This window comes from Panthera pardus, unplaced genomic scaffold, assembly GCF_024362965.1.
Source record: "Panthera pardus isolate Hobbes unplaced genomic scaffold, ASM2436296v1 HiC_scaffold_17, whole genome shotgun sequence".
Lineage (NCBI taxonomy): Eukaryota > Metazoa > Chordata > Mammalia > Carnivora > Felidae > Panthera > Panthera pardus.
In genome coordinates this window covers 139,794,906-139,810,760 of record NW_026526732.1, presented here as the reverse complement: position 1 = coordinate 139,810,760, position 15,855 = coordinate 139,794,906, and the positions used below count along the sequence as shown (strand labels likewise).

Sequence of the window (15,855 nt, the reverse complement as noted above, 5' to 3'; positions counted from 1 at the left end):
CTGAAGCAGTCTCCAGGCTCCGACTGTCAGCACAGAGCCCAACGCAGGGATTGAACCCCCCGAGCTATGAGATCATGACCTGAGCCGAAGTAGGACCCTCAAAGACTGAGCCACCCAGGCACCCCTTAGGGTGACATTTTTTAAAAGTTCCTTTTACTTGTTCCAGGTTAAGGGACAGGATGAGTTGGGCCGTCAGGGCTTGTGGATATGAGGTCACTGATTCCCCAGCAGGAGGGGAGGGACTGAAGAACAGATGGGGGGGGGGTGGCAGGCAGGAGCATCTTTAGAAACACTTGTGTTCCCCAAATGTTTTTGGTTGGAGACACGCCTGTGGTCAACCCTGTCCCACCCCACCCACTACCACGGCACTCCTGGAACCCCTTGCTGTTCATTCAAGGAGTAGTTGTGGAGACTCTCCCAATTGCCTGCGTGTGGGCGGAGGGGGGTCCATGGGAAAATAAGAGAATTACAGAAGTCTTTTCCTCCATGAGGGAGATAAAGATTACGTGATTCAAGGTGGCAGGCCCCGGATGACTAAGTTCAGAACGGTGATTGGTGTCCATACACATAACAGGAATTCAGAGGGGAGGAAGTCAGCATGGGCTGGAGCAGTCCAGGAAATTGAGACTGGAGCTGGTCTGTGGAAGATGACAAGGATGTTAATAGAGAAGGGAAGGAGCCATTCTAGGGTATGCACACATACCCATACCATCCATCCTTCCACCCTCCTATCATGGCTCCTCCCACTGCCTACACAGGGAGGGCACAAGGGAACTCCAGATGCCCCATCGTGCCCTGGACATCATCATAACCTGCCCGAGTGCTCTAGACATTCAGGCACCAAATAGAGGCTTCTTTCTTGGAGATCTTGGAGCCATGAAGCTCTCCCACTTGGGTAGTTGTCCCCCGCACCCCCCCCCCCCCCCCCCCGCCGCCGCACCCCCTCCCCCAACCAGCCCAGCAGACCCACCAGGGAGTGGCTTCATTCATATGCAACTTCCACTTTTGTAACCAGCTGTGAGGGATCCAGAGAAATCAAAGACATGGCATCAAAGTTCAAGTTGCTTTAGCCTTTTTGGACACAGAGAGAGACACGTGGAGAGATGAAAAGGGGAAGTAAATGAGGAGGAGGAGACTAAGGGGACAAGGTTCAGAGGAGCAGCAGTCAGGATGGGCCGGAGCATCTGGGGAGCACTCTCAGGATTCATGAAGGACTCTGCAGGAACTCAGCATGGTGGAGCTGGGAACTGGAGGGTGGGAAGGAGATCACAGCAAAGTTGGCCAGAGTGTCATGCGCTTAAAAAGACCAGTTTCGGGGCGCCTGGGTGGCTCAGTCGGTTAAGCGGCCGACTTCGGCTCAGGTCATGATCTCTCAGTCCGTGAGTTCGAGCCCCGCTTCGGACTCTGTGCTGAAAGCGCAGAGCCTGAAGCCTGCTTCCTATCCTCTGTCTCCCTCTCTCTGCCCCTCCCCTGCACGCGCTCTCTCTCAAAAAATAAATAAACAGTTTAAAAAAAAGACCAGTTGGTAAGATTGGAAACAACCTAAGTTGTCCATCTGGAGATGACTAGTTAAATAAATTATGGCACGTCCACACGATGGAATAATAATGCAACTCTAAAGAAGAATGAGTCAGCTGACTGTGTCCAGTTATCTCCAAGATAAACTGATAAACTGTTGACAAAATGGTGTGTGTAGTTTGCTACTATTTGGGGCAAGATAAGTATGATCTTGTTTGTATCGGCACAGAGAAACTGGAGAGATATGTAAGAAACTTAACAGAAGTGGTTACTTGGGATGGAGGTGGGGGTAATTGCACAAAAGAGGAGGGGGACAAAAATGGGAAGGAGAATTTTGACTGCGTGCCTTTTTATACTTTTTTATTTTCCAACCATGTACATGCATATGCTGTTTAAAAATTAGAGGAAAAAGTGTGTCAACTACACTGCAATTAACAATAAAGAGGGGAGCCTGGGTGGCTCAGTTGAGTGTCTCTTGATTTCAGCTCAGGTCATGATCCCAGGGTCGTGGGACTGAGCCCCATGTGGGGCTCTGCACTGAGCATGGAGCCTGCCTAAGATTGTCTCTCTCCCTCTCCCTAAAAATAAGATAATAGGGGCGCCTGGGTGGCTCAGTCGGTTAAGCGGCCGACTTCGGCTCAGGTCATGATCTCACGATTCATGAGTTTGAGCCCTGCGTCGGGCTCTGTGCTGGCAGCTCAGAGCCTGGAGCCTGCTTCGGATCGGTGTCTCCCTCTCTCTCTGTCCCTCCCCTGCTTGCACTCTGTCTGTCTCTCTCAAAAATAAACATTACAAAAAATTAAAAAGAATTAAAAATAAAAATGAGATAATAAAATAAATAATAAAAAAATTAAAGAAAAGTAAGTAGGCAGGACAGTCTAGGAGTATGGTCCATGAACCAGCAGCAGCTGCATCACCTGGACTCTTATTAGAACTGTAGAATCTACTAGAACTGTAGAAACCCCATCCCAGACATTGGGCAACCTCTCTGGGCCTTGGTTTGTTTGTCTATAAAACAGGTTATTAATTTCAGGTTGTTATGAGATTCAGTGAGCTGAAGGATTAAGGTACCCAGCAGAGGATCTACGTTTTGACAAAGCCCCAGGTGACTCAGGATCACGTTAAGGTTTGAGGAGCTCTGGCCTGGAGTCAAAGGTCACCAGGAGCAGGCACTGATGCCTGGTAAAAGCAGTGGATGTTTTTTTGTTTTTTTATTTTTTATTTTTGGTAAAGTAATCTCTCTGCCCACACGGGGCTCGAACTCACTGCCCTGAGATCAAGAGTCACATGCTCCACTGACTGAGCCAGCCAGGTGGGCCTCAACAGCTGTGTTTTAAGGGTTTCATCTGGCAGCTTGGATGAAGGATGATGGGAAGAAGAAAGTGTAGGCTAAGGGGCTAAGAGTTGCTGCTCAGCTGATCAGTTCATTGGTTACTTAATGAATACAAGCGGGAGAGGAGAGGGGCAGGACTAGTGTGCTGGTGGTAGAAACAGGTAGAAAAATGTCTGCGGGACATTTCTTAGGAAGAGAGGAAGGTCTTGATGGACAGTTTGCATATAGGGCAAGTAAAAAATACTCGGAGCCGTTTTCCTCATCTGTAGCTTGGGAAGAATAGTGCCCTTCCTGGGGTTGACAGGAAGATTCAGTAAGATAATGGAGGTGGAGTGCCAGCAAAGGGCCTGGTGCACACAGAGCACTCCAGAAGTGTTTGTTCATTTCTTCCCTCTTCTGGTCCCCTTGCGGTTTGAGTTAGTTTGGGCTGGGAATAGAGGAAGAGAGGGAACGGTGTGATCACAAGCACCAGGAGGACATCAGGCTGTGGAGTCTGGATGGGAGGGATCTCTCTGCCTTTCCCACACTCATTTCACCCCAATTTCAGTCCCATGATGGCGGGGGCTGGTGGGGGGGCATCTCTTGAAGGCCCGGGTTCAACGGTGAGCAGGCTGTCTCCCCCCTACCGTTGTACCCTGTCTGCCCGGCAGCTTCGGAGGCCGAGTGCCTCTGGGGAGGGCCCGGCTGGGCTGGGTGCCCTGTGCTCCTGATGCAGGGCCCCCACTCCACTCATAACAACATCTCAACCTGCTCCCCCAGTAAAAGAAAACAGCCAAATAAGAGGCTCCCCTCGCAACAGTCAAAGCCCAATCCTGTAATTAAATCTTGGCTGAGCAATTACTTAGTAACTTCCACCAGCCGACTTTATTGGCCTCTTCTGGTCCGTGGGGTGGGATTGGGGCCCCCAAGTTGTGGTCTCCCCAGAGACCCAGCTAGGACTTTGCCAAGTTTGTGGCTTTTTCCTGCATCCAGCAAAGCCAAGGCGCTCCTGGCTGGGAGAATGCACTGAATGGAGGAAGGGCAGGCTGAGAGGTCCTGAGGTCTCCTGCATCCCCTCCCAGGTCTCTGCAGCTGGCTCTCCAGGGGCAAAGGTCAGTGCTCCCAACTCCCATATGCTACTGAGCGACAGAGCATCTTGTCCTGCCTCTGGTTCCAGGCTGGAGACACTTTATGCCAGACCAGCTCCTGAAATGGTTTTCTTCTGCCTGCAGGGGAGGGTAGGCTCCAATCCCCCTGACTTTGACATTCCTCTGAGCTGGGAGGGTGCCAGGAGATGAGGTCAGGCTAAGATGAGGTCCTGCTGGTGTGGACTCCCACATCCTGAGAAGGGGCTCAGAGGAAGTCATTACCTGGTGCCTGAGAGTGTGGAGACCCAAGTCCAGCCCTGGCTAGGGGGTGGAGTGTTTTAGGGTGCTGGGGAGAGATTCATTTCCCTTGGTAACCATGGGCTCTACTGATAGGACCATAACATAGTGGGAAGGGTCCTTGATGGGGAACAGGTTTGAATCCTGACTCGGCTGTTTAGCAAGGGTGTGACCATGGCCAAGCTACCACCTTTCTGAGTCTCGGTTTGTTCATCTGTGAGACAGGGGCTATTAATGTAAGGTTATTATGAGATTCAACAAGATAGTGGGTTAAGGTATCTGAGAGTCTGACTCATGGTAGGTGTTTAGTACCTACCTGCTCCTGCCCCTGTTCCCTACCCTGACTTTGGGCATAGAGAGGCTAAGCAGAGAACAGCAAAGAGCCCTGACAGGCTGGAAGAGGGCTGTGACAATTGAACAAAAGAACCTCAAGAAGGAAAATTCCACCGGGGCCCAGGAGACAGGGTGGGGCAGGCGTCTGCAAGGTCACCTTGAAGACCAGGCAAAAAACATCCCATTGTCTGAAATTGTGTGTTTAAAAAAAGGTTGCTAAGTACAAAAAGCAAAAAAAAAATTCCATGTGGATTGGGACTATAGATATATAAAGTGTATTTGTAAATGGCCAGGGATTGGAAGGGAACACGGAGATGATTCAGTTGGAATGCCAGGACTACATGTGGGTTTTTTTACTTTTTAGTAATGTGCTCTGCTGGTCATTTGCTTTAACTGAAAACTCCATAGATAATAAGAACATAATTTAACGTGGAATGCGTTTCTTTTAAGGAGTACGGAGATGGGGATTCTAGAGCCCCTTCCGCCACTAACCTCCTGTGAGACCATGGAGCTCTCCTGAGCCTCAGTCTCTCCGTCTGTAAAACGGGAGGGTGAGATCCAGTACTCGGGTGTGGTTTTACATCTGGCTGAAATGCCCGGTGGCTGGCAGAGTGGAGGCAGAACAACAAATAAAGCTGTCTGGGACCTCCTGTGTGAGGTTACTCTGGCTCTGAGGAAAGGGCGAGAAATGGGATGCAGGAACCATTTCCTAGGTACAGCCGTCTCCCTGCACCAGGCCCTGCGACATTCAAGACCAGTCCAGACCCTGCAGGTATTGGCATAGCCCCCACACACTTCTCACGGGCTCTGGAGACCAACCCTTGAGCTGGGACTTTGAGCCCTGGGTGCGTTTCTCTGCGAGCCCTCCTGGGTCTGGCTTATCTCCCGCTCTTCCTGAGGTCTGGAAGGAACAGCAGCCACGTCTCCCATCCGCCAAGCGTCTCTTCTATGTCAGGCATGGGGCCGAGTGGATTGCATGCATTAACCCACTCCCATCATCAGCCCCGCGAAGGGATGGGGCAATACCTTCATTTTAGGGATGGAGAAAAGGAGACTTTAAGGGATATTTACTCATGGTCTATGACCGTTGCATTCTGCTCTAGGAATATTCCCCAAAGAAGCCACCTAGGTCCATAAAGGGCCATGGGTGTGATATCATTGCAGTGTTGTTTGTGGGGATGGGCGGGGGGGGGGGGGTTGGAGGTCCCTGGGGGTCCTGGGGGGGAGCAGAGACATCAAATGTGGTGGACACACTCCATGGACACAGTGATGGGGAGCAAGGAACCAGATGCTGGTCCAGCAATATGGATGGATCTTAACAGTGGGAGATCTAAAACACACAGTGCTACTTATGTAAATGAAAACTACCTGCACGCAAGCAAAAATATATCTATTTGGCAAGAACATATGCACAAGAAGACGCTCCTTAAGTACATTAGAATGGTTGCCTCTGGCTAGGATGGGTGGGGAACGGGGTTGGAGGTAAAGGGGGAGAATGAATGCGAGAGGAGGCTTCATAGACCAATGAGGATAATGCACCATGAGCAAGGTGTATGAATAACTCAGTTGTCTGTACTTTAAGCCCAGCAAAGGAAAAAAATAAGTCAGGATCAGAGAGGTTAAGTAACTTGTCCAAATCACACAGTAGGTAAAGAGGGTTATTTGGAAAGCATGTCCAAATAACCAGGCCTCCTTACAGTGATATGGTAGCGGGACGCTTCAGCAGCAGGGGGGCAGGGGGGGAGGCTGTGTGCGTGGCAAGGTGTGTGCTTGGTGAGTTTCCTGTGCTCCAGGTCAGCTCTGACCCTCACCAGCTCTCCCTGTCCTTCCCAAATGCCCCCTGAGGGGTGCAAGTCAGTCCTCACCCTCCGGGAACTTTGATGACCTACAAAATGAGATCACGCTTGGAGCGTGGCAGAGGAGTCAGAGAAAGGGGGGCTTCCAGGAGGCAAGACTTAATCAGTGTCGTCTGGAACTTAGAAACAGCAATTCCAAGGTAACTCCTAGCACCTACCTCCCAGCGGGCACTGCTCTGAGCTCACGCGGCGCACACGAGCCTTCTAGGTGAATTCTATTATCATCCCCACTTTGCAGATTAGGAACTGAGGCACACACAGGTTAAGTGATTTAGGCAAGCCACAGAGCTGAGAAGTCGCAGTGGGGGATCTGAACCCAGGCAGAGTGGGGTCCAGAGGCCGTGATCGTAACCGTTCTGTGATTTACAAAAGAAATATGACAGATATGGTTTGACTGGCCAGGCCTTCCTAAAGGAGGTCTCCATAGCCATGACCCCTCCTGAGGTTCCCATGGTGAGGGTGGCACAGTCCGGGCCGGGGACACACCAGGCAGGACCCAGACCTATGGTCAGTCGCAGGGGAGGGGTCCCTATCTGAAGTTCTCAGGATGAGATTCGACTCCCCTTCCTTCAAATGTCCAAGATGGAGACACCCGATATCCTCACGGTGCACGTATAGAAACTGAGGCCCAAAGAGGCAGTGCGACTTGTTTCAGGTCTTGGGGCAACCAGCCCAGCACCTCCCCCTCTGGCTGAGACCAGGTGTAGCGTGTGCTAAATTGTGGGACCCCCGCTCCCCCCAAGTCCCAGCCCACCTCCCGGGCTCCCTCCTGACAGCTCCTTCAGGCCCAGGGCTGGGAGCCAAGCCACTTTCCCCGGAGCCAGCAAAGCTGGCCACACCATCCAGAATGCCACATTCCCACCTTCTCTCCCTCCCTCAAGCAAGATACCATCGCCCCAGAGCCTTGGCAGTAGCTGAGCAGAGCCTCCGAGAGGGCCAGCCCTGATTGCCACTCCTTCTCCCGCTTCCCTGCCAGACTCCCCTCCTGGGCCCTCCCACCAGCTCAGAAATTAGGGGTCATTACCATCAGGGTGTGAGATCTGAGCCGGGTGCTAAGTCATCAACACCCCAACTCTCAATCTGCCACAGGGCCCCAAAGTCCACCCCGTAACCGACAGTCAGTGCTGACACAGTGCCAGGAAGGAAACAAGTTCTGGGCCCGGCCCAAGCCAATGTGGCAGAGGGCAGGAAGCCACTGCCTCATTCTATTTCCCTTCCACTGGTCCTCCTCTGACCCCAGAGAGAAGCTCAGATCCCTCCCGCATGTGGGATTTCAGACGCATTCCCAGAAGGTGCTACTAATTCTGGTGTTGGGGTCAGGGGGGAGGCTCAGGTTTTTGAAGATGGGGACAGGATGGCCCATTCAGCCACCTACCCACTAATCTAGTTATCTGCCCATGTATAATAATAGCTAATATTTATTGAGTGTTTACCCTGTGCCAGGCACTGTCTTGAGTGCTTTGCTCATCCCTATTAGGTAGAGACCTGTAGTCTACCCATTTTACAGATGAACAAATGGAACTACAGAGAAGTCAATTACTTGCCCAAGGTCACACAACTAGTAAAAGGGTAGAGCCAGAGTCAAGCTCAAGGAGTCTGACTCTTGGGGCGCCTGGGTGGCTCAGTCAGTTAAGCGTCCGACTTCAGCTCAGGTCAAGATCTCACGGTTCGTGAGTTCGAGCCCCGTGTCTGGCTCTGTGCTGACGGCTTGGAGCTTGGAGCCTGCTTTGGATTCTGTCTCTCCAGCTCTCTCTGCCTCAAGGATGAGTAATCATTTAAAAAATTATATATATATATATATATAGTATATATATATACTATATATATATATCATATATCATATATATATATGGGCCTGCTATCCCATCCTCTATAGCACAACCACCTGCCAATCTAGCCTTTTTTGTTTTTTTGAGAGAGAGAGGGCGCAAGTGAGTGAGAGGCAGAGGGAGAGAGAGAAGCAGGGCTCACGTTCACCTGAAGTGGAGCTTGAGCTCAGCTGAAGTGGGCCTCAAGCACACCCGATGTGGGACTTGAACTCATGAACCGTGAGATCGTGACCTGAGCCGAAGTCAGATGCTTAACGACTGAGCCACCCAGGAGCCCCAATCTAGCCATTTACTGAGCACCTATGTATCCATTCATTCACCCACAGCCACCCTACCCAGCCACCTGTCTATGGAACAGCATATGCAAAGGCTCAGAGGGAAAAGAGCGGGGCATTCTTAAGAAATTAGCTACTGCGTAGAGTGAGGGAAAAGATAGCAAGAAATGGGGCAAGAAAGGTGAGCAGAGGTCCAATCAGGGGGTTTGGCCCATCCACTGTCTGTCTACCTACCAACACTCATCCTCCTGCCCACCGACTCTGTCCACGCATCCTCTGTCTGTCCATGCATCCATCCATCTATCCCTTTCTTCCTCCCTCCATCCATCATCTCTGTAATTTGGAAGGCAGAGACAGACAGAGAGAGAGAGAATGGAGAGTTGGTTGGGTATGTTTCCTCCCTGCCAGTAATTTCTTATGACATGTTGGGCCCCTGGGGGGAAAGTTAGGACTTCTGGAGGTACCTGAATAACTGGGATCATTTCCTCCTCTCTCTACTCACCGCATCACCCACAGTTCACAGGCCCTGGGAGATTGTGGGAAGAGGGAATTGCAGACAGGGTCAGTGCGAAAGTTAAAAGACCCTTCCAGGCCTTGAGACTTCAGCCCCCAGCCCTGCCCTTGTGTCTCCTTAGGAAGACAGAAGGAACTGTGCTGTCAAAGGGGTGTCACAATGCCCCAGCCCATGCAAATTCTCCCCACCTGGGCACTCCCAGTACCTCCCAAAGAGTCCCCGGGAGCTCCGGAGCCCCTGACCACCAGAAGTTCCATCTCACCAACAAGAAAGGCCCTGGTCAAGGATGTCCCAGGTGGGATGACCTTACAGGGCTGCATCAAGGCAGCCCAAGGTCACAGGAAGTCTGATTGGCAGGAGAGAGTATGAAGGCCCCAGCCTGGCCCACCTTCATGGCTGGGAGCTGGGGACCTCTTACAAAAGGCTGAGGGACCAGTGCCGCTGTGGAGCCCCCGGCTGTCGCCCGGGGGGAGGGAGCAGGAAGCAGGCCACCATTCCTCTCCTCCTGTTCCTCTGCCCCTTCACTTCCCAGAGTCATTTCCTGGGCTGCTAGCCTGCACTTCCCAGTCTCCTAGGCAAACTTGTGACAAGTAACAGTGACAGCTGAAGCTTCCTGAGTGCTCAAGAGGCGTAGGCAGTTTATGTAGAATGTCTCATTAAATCCTCGTGGTAACCCTATGAGATAGATTCTATTTTTTTTTTTTTTAAGAATTTAGAACAGTGTTTCACACGGCAAGCTTTTTGTTTTTTAATGTTTATTTATTGATTTTTGAGAGGGAGAGAGAAAGAGAGAGCAGGGGAGGGGCAGAGAGAGAGAGAGAGAGAGTCAGAATCCCAAGCAGGCTCTGTGCAGCAGAGAGCCCAACGTGGGGCTTGAACTCACAAACCATGAGATCATGACCTGAGCCCAAACCAAGAGTCAGACGCTCAACCAACTGAGCCACCCAGGCGCCCTGTCCCTACGAGATAGGTTCTTTAGGTGTTCCCCCTTGAGAGGTGGGAAAACGGAGGTACAGAGTGTTATAAAATACTGAAAGCTCAGGCACTTGGTGTGAGCGGGGGAGCTGGGATTTGAACTCCAAGCCCCCAGGCTACACAGCCTCACGAGGGAGCTAAGGCCAAGCTCTCTCGGCCTCCTCATCTGCTCCTTCCCAGGCCCCTCTGCCCCACCGCACACCGACAGGCTCTCACAAAGGTTCAGATGAGCTTGTTCGAAACCTGCAGGGAACTGCCAGATGAGGCTGATAATAATTACTATTTGTATTGTGCCCTGAAAGTTCCCACACTCATCGCACCCCCACGACACACTGGTGAAGCAGATGGCCTTATTATCTTCATTTTGCAGGTGAGGCCACCAAAGCTCAAAGAGGTTCCGAGACTTGCCCAAGGTTGCCTGACCTGTAGGGCAGAGTGAGGCCCTGAGCTCAGGCCTTCACACTCCAAAGCCCAGGCACATTCCCTGGTACCGGCTGCCCTGGGAGGCTTAAGGGCCTCACCCGATGCTGTTTGCATTTCAACAGGGCCAGAGGCCTTCCCCCCAGAGAGTGAGGCGCGGGTGGCGGGCGCTGGGCCTGAAGTGTTCCAGCCGACAGTGTCTTCCCAGACCCGCAGCAATACCACATATGAGATATTCTTGCCCTCCTCAGAAAGCCCCGCTCTCGAGTCACCCCCATCCCCTTTCCAGGCCCTGGCAGCAAGGACAGACACTATGCCTGGGGGGTGCGGGTGGAGGGGTCATAGAGGGAGAGGTCTATTCGGGATCCTTCTTTTGGCTCCAGCTGGAACCCCAAGGAGAAATAGGGTAGTGGGATTCGGAAGGGAGGGAAGGGGCTGGGGAGACCCTCTACTTGCCCTCTAGGCTTCTTTGCTCCGTGGACCCGGAGGCTTAAGTGAAGGCTGGCAGGAAGCAGGAAAGGAGTTAGGGGTCTTCCCCGAAGCTCTAAAGTAGGCGTCTCCGCCTTGACACTGATGACATCATGTGCTGCTAATTTTCTATTGTGGGGCGGTCCTGGCTCTGTAGGATGGTCAGCAGCATCCCTGGCCTCTACCCACTTTTGGCTGTGACAATGGGGATGCTACTCCCCGCTGGAGGCCAGTAGCATCCCCATTGTCACAGCCAAAAATGCCTCAGGCATCGCCAAAAGTTCACGGGCCCCCAACCCCCTGCACTTGATAGGAGGACTGGGAGGAGGAGCCGGTTAAATGAAACCAGACGTTAACCTGGAAAGTATGCATTCGGGGCCCCACCCTCCCCCGCAGAGCTGGCTGTGCTGGGCCCTGGGCAGGCGATGGGGTGTTCTCAGCCCTCTGGGGTTAGTCACCTGGAGCCTGGCTGGGCCCTTGGAAGGGGCAGGGCAAAGCTGTGCTGCCTGGGCTTCCTCCTCCTCCCCCTCTTCCTCCTCCTTGCTCTGAGTCTTCTCTTCCTCCTCCCTTTCCCCTTCTTCCTCCTCCCCGGGGATGGTCCCTCTGCCCTAGTTTCTGTGAGGGCCTCATCCCTAGATGTGCTCAAGGCCTGAGTCCTCCTCACCCCAAGGCCCCAAATGTTGCCGTAGCAGTAGCTGGCAGGTAGACCCAGGAGGGCCCAAGTCAGGGCCTGGGCTGGGGCAGAGAGAGAGGGGAGTGTTCAAATCCTGGTTCCCCCACTAACTAGTCTGGAGCTGCGGGAATTCTGGGGGGGGGGGGGGGTCTTCGTGCTTCGATGTGAACTTAAACGTGCTTCGATGCCTCCAAGCCTCATCTTCCACATTTGAGATATGGGAGTAACACCTCAAATGGCTCTTAGGAGCTTTTGCAGAGCTGAGCGTCTAGTGCCTGGAGCTGGGGAGATTCTAGGTCCCATGAGCAACATTATCGCCCTTCCCTCTGTGGGTCTCTGGTCAGACCCCCCAGCCATTCTGAAAGCACGTGCCTCTGTCACTCTTGACACCAGCCTGGCAAGCCTGAGGTGCAGGGCCCGGATGGCCAAGACTGAGGCGGGGTGTTGGGGGGGGGGGGATGCGCTATGGTTCCCTCATCTCCAGATCCGTGGCCACGGGCTGAGCCCTTCTGCAGTGTCGAGAGGACCGGAACCCCACATCCTCAGAATCATACTTAATATGCTAAACATCCTGCAATGTCCAGGACTGCCCCACAACAAAGAATCATCGGGGGTGCCAGGTGGCTCAGTCAGTTAAGCGGCTGACCTCGGCTCAGGTCATGAGCTCAAGGTTTGTGAGTTCGAGCCCCGCATCCGGCTCTGTGCTGACAGCTCGCAGCCTGCAGCCTGTTTTGGGTGCTGTGTCTCCCTCTCTCACAAATAAATGTTAAACATTTTTAATAAAACGAAAGAATTATCAGCCCACAGTGTCCGTGGCGCTGAGGGCAGGAAGCTCCGATTTGTACAAGTTTACGTTGTGGTATCTGTTATTTGCACACTCAGAGCCTGGTGTATAAGAGGAATCATTTTGAATGAACGAGTGAACCAGTGAAGCAAATAATGTCATATCCTCAGCTGTGCTAGGAGATGGTAACTTCAGACTCCAGCGTTCAAGGCCCCGCAGCGTTCCCGACAAACTGGGAGATCCGGCTGCCCCTCTCTTCGGCTGCTCTCCTACTGCCCAGAACCCCCATCAGGAGCTCAGCAAGCTGACCGCATGAGGGCAAAAGTGGACTGGCAGCCCCTGTCCTCCCAGGGCGGTGGACACAGGATGCGTCATGGAGTATAGGGTGTGGACCCTGGGGTCAGCCAGGCCTGAGTTCAGTCCCAGCCTGGCTCTTCACCAGCCGCCTGACCCTAAACTTGTGACAGACATCCTTACTACAGCTTTCTCAACTATAAATAGGACGCATGACAATACCTTCCTTAAAGGGTAATGCGAGGATTAGAAGAGATAACCCATGTAAAGAGTTTGGTGCTATGCTTGGAGCCCATGGTGAAGAACGATCGCTGATTACCGCCATCATAGCTCATTTCTTGTGTGGTCCCCCCGCTCCTAACCCCACGGCCAGGCCTCAAGGGCTCTGGGAAGGCCGTTCCACACTGTTCTCCAGCTTGGTTGTGTGCCAGCACTGGGTGAAGCCCCAGGGGCACAAAGGGGACTAGGATGTGGTCCTGAACACTGGGAGCGTTTTACAGGCTGTTGAACCATGAGCAGGAGCCCGGAAGGACCAGGATTTGGGGTTGGCATGAGGCGAGCACAGCACCCAGGGCAGCAAGATGTAAAAAGGGGTTCGGCGCACCTCTTTAAAATGTGCACTTGCCTCCCCACAGTCCCAGCCTCGCAAAGGACCACGTCCCAAGAGGAATGCCTGAAGGCCCAGAGGAGGGTGAAACAGGGGTGGGGGTTGCAGCACCAGAGGCTTCCTGGAGGAGGTGTCAGGAGGGCTGCTGGCTTGGAAGAATAGGAAGAATTTTGAAACGCACAGCTGAGGGCACACACATTTCTGGGTAGGAACCTATGGCAGCAAAGCCGGCTTGGGAAGAAAGCCCTGGGCAGGTTTGAGTTGAGCAAGGCGTTTGTAAATTACATGCAGAAGGAAAGAACGTACATTCTTTCTTGGGTACCAGGGATCTCTTCTGTAAGATGGCAGGGGTTCAACTTCCAGGAGCTCTGTAGCAAAGGCTCCTTCCCAGTTCCGGTTCCCTGGGGTGGCCGGGAGGACTGCGAGGCTGGGCCGAGCGGAAGTGGGTTCCCCTCCCAGCTGTCGCCTGGAGGAGACGGACAGAGCCAGCCTGACACCGAGGCATCGGTCCTTTGCGCTGTGCTGTTGTGACTGTGAAGGCCCCTAGTAAAATGAACATCTGGTACCTGGGAGACGGTGTGGAGGTCAAAGGTGAACAAAACAATTCAGTCCAGGGGGTAAACAAATGTCGCTAGGGTGGGATCCTTGTGGCACTGGGGGCCTCCTCGAGGGGTAGACCTCCATGCGCAGTCAGCCAAGATTGGCGATTATGAAAAGCTGGCATTGTCACTTTGTAACAATGAGAGGTGTTCTAAAATAGAATGGGCTGGCTGGTTGGAAGGAGAACACCCCTTACTAGAACCCAGTTTAATTGAACCAGCCTTTATTGAGCGCGCACTGAATGCCTTGGTCTGGAGGAAAACAAGGAATAGGATTTTGGAGGGCATTATGTCAAGGGTAAGGTTGAGAGAGCACGGCCCTGAAGGTGCTCGGGGCCAAAAGGGAAAGAGAATCTCCCTGATGGATGGGAGGGAGGGAGGGAGGGAGGGCATGCCGGGCTGGGGGATCGGCCCCGAACAAAGGCAAGGAGGCCTGGAAGGACACGTTGCCAGCAGAGGTAATGGGTGGAAGGTCCGGCTAGAGCACAGGGCGAGGGGAGCCCCGTCCTCAGAGTTCTTGTTTTCCAGGCTAGAGGCCTTGAGATGTCTTGTCTAGGCAGTAGAGAGCAACAGAGCACAGGCTGGGAGGCAGGAGGACAGGAGGGCTTGGTGGAAAGCTGAGTAACCCTTCAGGAGAGAGGAGGGAGGCCTGGCAGGACAGCAGCAGAGGAGGGCCAGATGGGAGTGACTTGAAGGACAGGGACAGACAGACAGCTGGATGTGGGGGAGATGGGGGCGGGGCGGGTTGAAGATGAGCCTGGCTCTTAGCCTCTGAGTCGGCAGAAGCCTCTGGGAAGCAGGCTGAGGTCTGCATCAGCACAAGTCAGGTCAGGGGCCCTGAAGGCCGCCCCCTACCTGGAGATGTCTGGCTCCACGGCCAGCAGAGCTGTCTTGGGGGTGGCTCCGGAAGCTTCTGACGGCTGCTGGCCCCTTCCCCGCTCCCACCCTCGGGCTTAGCCGTGGAAGCCCCGGTGTCTGATGCCTCAGCGCTGGCCTGCTTTCCATCCCACAGGACTCAAAGAAACCCTCAGCACCCAGCCAGGAGCCGAAGACGCCATCGGGCAAAAAGCTGAAGTTTCCACGCCCTCCCCTGTCCCAGTCGTGGAAGCGGGACCGTGAGCAGACCCTGGTGGCGGCCTACGTGCCGGTGGTGGTAGACCCGAAGGGGCAGAGCCTGGACAAGCTTAGGTTCAAGTTCTACACCTCCCAGTACTCCAACTCCCTGAACCCCTTCTACACCCGGCAGAAGCCTACCTGTGGCTACCTGTACCAGAGGGACATGGACCACACCCGCAAACGCTTTGATGTGCCTCCTGCCAACCTGGTCTTGTGGCGCTCCTAGGCCCCTCCCGGTTGGGAGACGCCACCTGCACCCTCCCCCGCCACAATTCTGGGTCCAGGAGGGGAGGGGCACTTGCTCCAGGAGGAGCAGACCATGCTCGGCCTGAGACAGCTGTGCTGCGCCCAGTGGCAAAGGGAGGTCTCTGTTCTCGGCAGCAATTAAAGTTTGTCCTTCCTTTCCTTGCCATCTGAATGGGTGGCTGTGGGCGGGTAAACTGAGGCCACAGGGGTGTTGTACGGCAGGTCACGTCCAGAGATGCCCAAAGACTTAGAAGCACTTGATTCTCAGTCCCCTCCCCCTCCCCTACCCCCACCTCCAGGAGTGACCTCAAGCCCCCTCTAGGGCCTCAGTCCCAAGCAAAGCCCATGCTGGTCACACCGTCCCCATAGGCCAAGCTTGGCAAGCCCGCCAAAGTCAGGAAAGAGAGAAGTCAGCTGGCGGTGGCCTGGGTTGGAGCAACCCCTGGAAAATGGGAAGTGGCACAGGGGGCAACGCAGTCTCTGGGGGGCCTCCTCTCCAGCCCTAGTTTCACATCCACCTGTCTCTTCTGACTTGTCGTTTGTTGGTGGCGGGACGGATTTCCCATCTCGTCTCTCCTCTGGTCCAGAAGAGCTGACTCGGGTTAGTCAGGCTCACGGGCCGTGTTTCATGAAGATGGGTGATGAAGGCAG

General features: G+C 53.7%; 1 protein-coding gene across 2 annotated transcripts; it reads left to right on the top strand.

Moving 5' to 3' along the window:
• Window positions 1-9,211: 9,211 nt before the first annotated feature.
• GUCA1ANB (GUCA1A neighbor) lies at window positions 9,212-15,370 on the top strand. 2 transcript variants are annotated; one of them, XM_053905011.1, is made up of 2 exons: window positions 9,212-9,317; window positions 14,855-15,370. In XM_053905011.1, the coding sequence occupies exons 1-2, from the start codon at window positions 9,309-9,311 to the stop codon at window positions 15,182-15,184; spliced, it is 339 nt and encodes a 112-aa protein (XP_053760986.1). In that variant the 5' UTR covers window positions 9,212-9,308; the 3' UTR covers window positions 15,185-15,370. The 2 variants fall into 2 exon arrangements, with proteins under 2 accessions (XP_053760986.1, XP_053760985.1); XM_053905010.1 differs by lacking the exon at window positions 9,212-9,317 and adding an exon at window positions 14,008-14,140.
• The last annotated feature ends 485 nt before the right edge of the window (window positions 15,371-15,855 follow it).